The 9,233-nt window shown below is 34.4% G+C and overlaps 1 protein-coding gene and 1 non-coding gene across 2 annotated transcripts; both read right to left on the reverse strand.

Moving 5' to 3' along the window:
* Positions 1-256: 256 nt before the first annotated feature.
* Positions 257-359, reverse strand: LOC145127920 (U6 spliceosomal RNA). Its single transcript, XR_013716526.1, has one exon. It is a non-coding gene; the product is annotated as a U6 spliceosomal RNA (small nuclear RNA).
* Positions 360-4,467: 4,108 nt separating this feature from the next.
* LOC145124819 (Pentatricopeptide repeat (PPR-like) superfamily protein) lies at positions 4,468-7,004 on the reverse strand. The gene is made up of 2 exons (XM_079060282.1): positions 6,888-7,004; positions 4,468-6,437 (listed from the first exon to the last, which is right to left on the reverse strand). Exon 2 carries the CDS (start codon positions 6,262-6,264, stop codon positions 4,582-4,584), a length of 1,683 nt encoding a protein of 560 aa, XP_078916408.1. The 5' UTR covers positions 6,265-6,437; positions 6,888-7,004; the 3' UTR covers positions 4,468-4,581.
* Positions 7,005-9,233: the final 2,229 nt, after the last annotated feature.

A 9,233-nucleotide genomic window follows, 5' to 3' on the forward strand; every position in this document is an offset into this window, starting at 1 on the left:
GTATACCAACCAAACCAATTATGTTGGTAATCAATATGTTTAGTAGCCAACAAGTTTGGCTAGTAATACCATACCAATTAATTAATAATGGTACAAGGTTTTAAATACCAAGGTATTACCGTAACAACCAATTTATTTTTCATATATATATATATATATATATATATATATATATATATATATATATATATATATATATATATATATAAAAGATTGTATATTTTAACTTTAAATGTATTTTTTTTGGAAATGCGAAATTTTTTTAGACCATTTCTTGATTTGTACGTGTCATCCTTGCGCAGGGCTCATGCTAATCTTTTCTGTATCGTTCCAATTTTATTGGACGTCCCCGAAGGGAAAACTTTAAATATATTTGATGGTTAAGAATTCAAGAGCTTTGATATTAACATTTACCGTCTAGGAATGTTTAAAGTTTAAACCCATATTAAAGTATCCCGTTTACTCCATTGTTAAGTATAAACTTATGGTACAAAATTATAAATCTGAATTTCCTTTCCAACCATTCACAAAACTCTTATTTACAAAAAAACACATGTATGCTTTAAGTGCATAATAACATATAACACCTAATTCACAAAACACTTGTACATGTTGGTATTTACCATCACCAACATGTACCAACCGAACTTACTGTTAGCCAATTAAGTTGGTACCAATTATATTTAGTACGGTAGTTATAACTAAAATTAAATACCAACTATAATTGGTACGGTATACGGTTTGGGGAAAAAAATGTTTGGTACCGTACAAATTTCACATCTTATTATAACTATCCAAAATATGTTTTGAAATGGTATTTTGAATAACTGTGGTATTTCCTCATACCTATATATTTATATAGCAATATCAAATTCTAACAAAAATAAAAGATAAGAAAAAAGTTGACAAAAAAAGTTAAGTAACTATAATAAAGTATGTATATCGCACAACGTGGTTATATATAAAATGTATAAGTTGTATAGACGTGCTTTCCATCAAGTTTTGAGTTTATTGGAAAAAAAAATCAATTTATGAAAAGAATTGAGTTATGGTCTAGTGATGGAATTTAATTTAATAGATTAAATGACCCATTTGAAAACCTAGTCTTAAACAATCAAAATAAATAAAAGATAAAATCATTATATAGTTTTTTTATTTATATGTGTTGTACGCTTAATTATTATGTTAATTTTAAAATCTTGAGTGTCAAAGACCATCTTTAAAAAAATTCACAATTACTATGTTGAGGAATATTGTATGCTATATGATTATCAATAATTTGGATATCTTGTATTTTTGTCAAACCATGTTATATATATTCCTTAAGTTATATTTTGACAATATATATGTATGGCACATCATAGAGTTGAGATTGACAGAATCTTTCCTCGAAAATTGGATTAAAAGAATAGTGGTTAATGGTTAGTTAAAAGTGTTTTTTTGCCGCTAGAATACGAGTATGACAATATCGTGTATTGGTGCACAACACCATAGGTACGTGGGTCTGGTAGAGATGCAAACGGGGACCTGTCCCCGACATTAATTTTCAAAGGGAAACAAAAATTTTCTTAGTGTTTGTTTTTCAATATATATGATTTAAGAATGCTCACTGAACAAACTAAGATACCATTCTCACTGTTTGTTTTTCGATATATATGTGCACATCTTTTAATTCAAACAATTGTTGAAAAAAAATACCAGTCTTATGAAACATAATGTGATTTTTGCATTCTTCGATTTAGAAGCATAACTTGAATACAATAAGCATGACATTATCACTAAAGTATTATATATATAAAAATCTGAATATTTTAAATGCAATGAGCTTGGTTCATCACTTGGATATTATATTTTAAACATTTGAGACTTCCATAATAAATCTTCTTCTTGAACATACATAAATCAAAATATCAAATTTATCTAAAAGACTATTAAGTAGGAATTGGGTAAACTATCATATACATATCAGGCTATGAAATAAATATTAGCCGAAGTGTCAAGTTTTTAAAAAAATAGTTAGGTTGATATTATACTGATCATCTTCTTATCTTCTTAAGTTATAAATGCAACTGATCATCTTCTTATCTTCTTATCTTCTTAGGTTGATATATAACCGGGTATTAAACGGGCAGATAGTGTCATACCCATCTCCGACCCGTACCCGCTTCGGGTATGAAAAATAATCCCCGCCCCCGCCCCATTACCCGTCAAGACGGGGAATACCCGCCTCGTTCGGGTCGGGTATCCGCGGGTACCCGAATCCGTGGGTAAAACTTGCATCCCTAACTCGGTCCGGACGAATTAACTAATTTGGTATATTTAACTTCTAACTACTAAAAAGCCGCACAATAAAAACCAGTGGTATATTTTAAATTGGTCTAACATATCATGTATAGGCTATGAAAGTGGTATATTTTAAATTGGTCTAACATATCATGTATAGGCTATGAAATAAATATTAGTCGAAGTGTCAAGCTTTAAAAAAATAGTTAGGTTGATATTATACAGGTTGATATTATACTGATCATCTTCTTAAGTTTTAAATGCAACACTAATAAAATAAAATATCCTAATAGTTTTTAATATATATATATATATATATATATATATATATATATATATATATATATATATATATATATATATATATATAATCGGGTATTAAATGGGGCGGATAGTGTCATACCCATCCTCGACCCGTACCCGCTTTGGGTATGAAAAATAATCTCCGCCCCCGCCCCATTACCCGTCAAGACGGGGAATACCCGTCCAGTTCGGATCGGGTATCCGCGGGTACCCGAATCCGTGGGTAAAACTTGGATCCCTAGGGTCCGGACGAATTAACTAATTAGGTATATTTAACTTCTAACAACTAAAAAGCCGCACAAAAAAACCAGTGATATATTTTAAATTGGTCTAACATATCATATATAGGCTATGAAATAAATATTAGCCTAAGTGTCAAGCTTTTAAAAAAATAGTTAGGTTGATATTATACTGATCATCTTCTTAAGTTTTAAATGCAACACTAATAAAATAAAATATCCTAATATATATATATATATATATATATATATATATATATATATATATATATATATATATATATATATATAATCGGGTATTAAACGGGGCGGATAGTGTCATACCCATCCCCGACCCGTACCCGCTTCGGGTATGAAAAATAATCCCCGCCCCCGCCCCATTACCCGTCAAGACGGGGAATACCCGCCCCGTTCGGATCGGGTATCCACGGGTACCCGAATCCGTGGGTAAAACTTGGATCCCTAGGGTCCGGACGAATTAACTAATTTGGTATATTTAGTTGTTAGAAGTATCGGGTATCAATTTAAGCCGAAATCAGATATCGACCATAGTGGGTACTTCTAACAACTAACCACCATGAGCGGCGGACGCATAAATACATAATAGGTGTTGCTAATACATGAAAAATTGGTAAAACAAAAAACTGAAATTTTTTCCACTGTGTACGGAAAAAGCAGGTGTTGCTGGTGCCACACTGGACCTGCCTAAAACGGCCACTGCTAACCACCCTCCTCCCTCCATCAGAAAACCAAAAACTGCCACCATTTTCGGATTTGCACACACTGCTGGAACCGCCTTCCTCCGCCATCAAACCCCACCAACCACCACTGTCTTCCGATCATCGGAGCTACCTACGCCACCTTCCGTCATCCGCTGAAAAACCAAAGACCGTCGTCATTTCGGATATGCACACACCACTGGAAACACGCTTTCCCTTTGCCATCAAAACCCACCAACCATCACTGTCGTCCGAACACCGAAGCTACCTACACCACCCTCCTTCCTCTGTTGGAAAACTGAAACCTCTTATCTCTCCCTTTCCATTTCACCACATCCCCTATCACCACTAGAAGCAACCACTACCAACTCGAGTCATCGCCGCCCTGCTCTGTGTTTTGATTTTCATACGGTGGTGGTGGCGGCGCCGCTGCCTCTGTTGTTTTCGTCGTAAACCCTAGTAGTTGCCGCCATATGTGTTATGCCTTTTGATTTTCAGTGGGTGGTGGTGGTGGAGGAGGCAAGTGGTGGTGGCGATTTCCAAGTTTGTTTGTGTTTTGATGGTGGTGGTTGTGGCGGCAGATGGTGGTGGTTGCTTCTGGGTCCAATCGGGTCAAGTTTGGACCCTTTTTTACCCCTATGTACCACTACACAACCAGTGGTGTACCACTATGTTACATTGGGTGTAACCCTACATTGCCCCTTGTCTTTTGATACAATTTTTTCCTTTGTCTCTATGCTTTTTGTTTCATTATCGCACCTCATTCTTTGTATCCATTTCTGCAATATGTATTTAGGCTTATCTTAGACCCTATTGAGCATATCTCAAATCCTATTTGATCTCATGTAAATCAGAATTATTAAACTGTGAACAAGAGTTAGTTTGCAAAGACATGTGCAAAAGATTGAGATTTTATGCAAATGTTCCAAAAGAGACTTTCAACTTCATACTATTTGAATTGATCATTAAAATTATAGAATTAATGTTAAATGAGTCAAATGAGTATGTTTTGTATATGGAATCAAAAAGGCCTGCCTTTAGTTTAGCAATATGGAATGAAAAAGGCCTTCTCCTATCTTACTAAAATTACTACCAAACTTTGTTACAAGAAGTTGCCAAACATCTGCATCAATCACTTGTCCACTTGAAGCAGCCATCTCAAGTACCTTCATCACTTCATCTTCCTCCCCTGAGTTACAAAGCCCCACAAGTAAGATATTATAAGTGCTTTTATTCGGTAAACACCTCTTCCCCGACATCTCCTCCAAAATCCTAACCCCTTCCCTTGCATTACCAACTTTACAAAACCCTTTGATTAACATGTTATATGTAAATGCATTAGGAACACATCCCTTCTCCACCATGTCATCCCACAACCTACCACCCTCACACAGCTCCCCCATCTCACACATACCAGCAATCAGGGTATTATAAGTTAAAACACTAGGAATCGAACTCCTTTCAAACTCATCAAACAACTTCCTCGCTTCCCAAATCTTCCCCTTTTTACACAACCAGTGTATAAGTGTACTTGATATGGCATTATCAGGAGTACAATTCTTCCTCAAGAGCTTCTTCCATAGATCACACGCATCCTCAACCTTCCCATTTTCACATAACACATCAATCAATCTACAACAAAGAGCAGAAGTCGGCACGTATTTCTTCTCAAACATATCATCTAGCAAATTCAAAGCTTCACCTGTCTTTTTGTTTCTGCAAAAAGCTTCAATCATAACCCCATAAGTAACATCATTGGGCTCAACTTTATTATCCTCCATCTCATCCATCACTCTCACAGCATCAACCAATCTCCCTTGCTTACAAAACCCATCCATCAAGATTGTGTAAGTGGTGGCGTCTGGGATCCAACCTCTATCCAGAATCTGATCAAACATCTTCTTTGCACCCACCATATCTCCTTTAAAAACATAAGCTCCCATTACAGTAGTATAACTCACAACATTCGGCACCATCCCCATTGCAGGCATTTCATCGAGCACCTTGAGTGCACCTTCTATATCACCCTTCTTACAAAATGCTTTTAAAAGAATGTTACAAGTAAACACATTGGGTGTGATATTGAACTTCTTTTGACTGTTTTTGAACAAAGCATGCACCAATTCGAATTTTCTGTTCTGAATCAAAACGTTTAGAAGGGTGTTTAAAGAACGTACAGATCTTGTGACACCAAAGTCCTTGATCCTCAAGAAGATGCGTAAGGAATCTTTTGGTCTGCTGGCGATTCCGTAATTACGTAAGACATCGATGAAAAGATTCTCCCCACACTTGATGCTTGATGATTTCTTCTGTAGCTGGGAAAGAAGGGTTTCAACAGGTTCAAAGGCGCGTGCACGAGAGAGTTTGTGGATGATAGAGTGGTAGGTTTCGTAATTATGTTCAAAGCCAGGGTGGTAGTTCCCAGCATGGTAGAAGATTTGGAGGGCAAGGTCAAGGTTTTGTTGGCGGGTGATGATGGAGACAAGGCGTTTGGGGTAGAGTTTTTGAGGCCAGGGTTTGATTGGGGGAGTAACTGTGTAAGATTTCAGGAGTTGGGATTTGGATTCGATAGTGGAGAGGTTGTGGTGTGAAGGGTGGGCAGCAAATGGATCCACAGCCACAGGAACAGGAGAGTTAGTGGTGGAGTAGTAGCAGCATGTGTTGCTCATGTGTTGATGGACTTTCCTGGCTTCCTTTAAGATTTGAGAGCCCTTCATCATCCTTCTCTTTAGCTCTGCAACTTTCAATATGCATGGGTTTGTTTCAGCCTAGGTATACCAGATATCTAGAGCATGTATTTTTGTCGATTCTTCTTCTGCAATCTGCAGTGTGTTTGTACTTGGCTTGGACTGGTTTTGTTGCTTCCTCACATAGTTGAAAACAAGGAGGTTAACTGTCAAACACAATGGCAACCAGAAGAATGAGAGAAAGAAATCCACAAAATCTTCAAACTATAGGCATGGATGGTGAAGCATCAACAAGCCTCTTCTAAAGCACCTTATAAGTATTTCAATTTCTATGAACAATTAATGTGCTTCGCAGATAATATTGGATCTTTTTCAGTTTGGTTTGGTGCATCCACTTCCCAAATCAAAATCAATCAGTGTCAAGTGTGAGTTAATATGACGATGATGAGAATTTGACATTTAAATCGCTCAGTTTCAACAGCTGTATATACGTACATAAACAGTATGTCAATAAACAAAATCAGAGTCGCTGATTTGTAACCTAATTTTACACCGTAAACATGATAACAACTCAAGAATCACGCTTTGGTTTGAACAGGGAAAGCAAAGACTGATAAATTGTATGAATCAATTACAAATTAAAATAACTTACTTACCGCTTAAGAAGCTGGAGCAGAGAAATTCGCCCAGAAGACAAGAAACGGAGGTCGAGGGACGAAGGAGTAGTCCCATACTCACTCTCATGGATATGGAGAAGAAAGCCCAGGAAGGAATGATGCTTTTTTAGAGAATCTGATTTTGGGCTTAAATTTGAGAGCCCTTAACCCTAGGGTTTTAACTGCATTCCTTTTTTCTTTTAGAAAACCATAAAAATGATCAATATAAGGGGTGTTTGGCTTAGCTTTTGAGAGGGCAAAAATCCTTTTAGGAAAAGTTGTAAAAAGTCAGGTTTACCTGACTTTTCCAAAAATTTCATTTTCCTTATATCTAAAAGTAGCTTTTACAAGATCTGTTGTTTTTACCAAACATCTTTTAGCTTTTTATTTTTTCCTAAAAGCTAAAAGATGTTTTAAAAGATAAAACAAACACCCCCTAAATGATTTTGTAATAGCTTGTACGAAATCACTGTCAAATAACTTACCTAATGGTCACTAATTTTTATTTTATTTTAAAGATGTTTTTGTCACCCAAAAAAAAAACTTTTTCAAAAATATTTTTAAAATAAAATAAAAATTATATAATGAAGTATACATTTATACTAAAAGTCTTCAAAACATGTATAATTTATAAATTTATTCAAGTACAAAATTATGAAAACTTATTAACATTTTATCGAGTTGCCAAATATTAAGTGTACATTTTTTTTAAATGCGTTAAACTTCTAATATAAATATTATGTAGTTGTTGTCAATGGGTCTTTCACCGTTTTGAAACGAACAAAAGGCCCAATCTGTTTTTCTATTTTAAATCCATTATGAAACGTACTCATTCGGCCCATTGAAATGATGATGGCATTCGATTTTTTTGGGATGTTTTTAATTAACTTACTTATATAATAATGAAGTTATATGATTTTATAAATATGCATAACGAAGCAAACTTTTAATCAATTTATGTAAAAACATTATCTTAACTTTTATCAAACTTTTGCTAATTTTTCCAATAAAGATATTCGGTAAAATTTTAGTAACAAATTGAAAAGCAAGGGAATAAATTCGTAAGAGAACTCTTTTCATTGCATATTTTGATAAAAACGTTTAACATTGTTCTATATATAGAAATGAGCTGAAAGGTGTCCAAATATCCTCAAATACTTTGAACCTCATGTATTCATAGATAGATAACTTTGGATTATAATTTGAATAATATACTTCTGTAATCATGTTTAATAGCTCAAATTAATAATATATATTAAAAATAATATTTATCAATCAACCAACTGGAATTTATATATTCTGATTCACAATGATAAATTATTCATTTTGACCCAATCTCATAGCTATTAATTATCCACCATCTTTGCCTCCTCAAAGAGTATGCTTTAAACATATTTGCAATATATTTCTTTCTTCGAGAATGAAGAAATAGAAGAGTACTAAATTACCTAATAAAAAAAAAGAAGAGAAGGAAGTCGATTGAAATTTACATGCAAGTTTAACCATAAGAATTATATGTTTTGATCTTTGCCCATCATATAAAGCGTTCATGACTTTAGTCAACAACCTTTATTGGGGTGTGAAGTCTTGAAAAGAAAGCTTTTCTGGTAAAGACCGGAAGATGTTCTCATCTTTCACATTTTATTCTTCTCGTGTCATCTCATTTTCCTCTAACTCTTCAAAACCCATGAAATGTTTACTTTTCATTTTTCCTCATTTTTTGTTTTAAAATATATATATATATATATTTTATATCAATATTATACTCTTTTTGTAGAGAATCAAAAACCATAAATTTTAATTTATTTTTTATAGCTTTTAGTATATATATAATCTAATCGAATATTATAAAAATTGAAGAAGAAAAAAAAAACAAATACCATTTTTAGATGTTCCTAAGCGCACCTAGGGTGTGGTGTTCCCTAGTGCGGTTCTTGTCCTAGTCAACACCCTGTTATGTGCGATTTTTGTTATAGTCAGCATCCTACTATGTACGGTTCTTTATACACATTGTCTCTCTTTGGTAGCAGAAAGCTCTCCTAGTAAGAGAAAATTCTCTTTTGTAACATAAAGCTCTTATGGTAAGAGAATCTTCTCTTTGGTGGCAGAAAGCTCTCCTGGTGAGAGAAAGTGATGTTGGAGCTAAGAATGTGTTGGTATGGATCTTTTGGAGAGTTGTTGAACGTGCTATGATACATGGCATGTGCTCATACACATCCTTCAACGTTGAAATTTTTGTAAGAAGTTGCATGGTGTTCTATGATGACAATTATGTCATCTCCTTCATGAGCTAATTATGGATGAGACTAGCATATCAGAATTAAGGTTTCTCTTTCTTGTCTATAA

The sequence above is a fragment of the Lactuca virosa genome, chromosome 7 (genome assembly GCF_052849685.1).
Source record: "Lactuca virosa cultivar CGN04683 chromosome 7, Lactuca_virosa_CGN04683_v6, whole genome shotgun sequence".
Classification (NCBI taxonomy): Eukaryota; Viridiplantae; Streptophyta; class Magnoliopsida; order Asterales; family Asteraceae; genus Lactuca; species Lactuca virosa.

Bases quoted from the DNA above. Each gene is read 5' to 3' on its own strand.
- LOC145124819 (XM_079060282.1), bottom strand. From the start codon at position 6,264: ATGATGAAGGGCTCTCAAATCTTAAAGGAAGCCAGGAAAGTCCATCAA.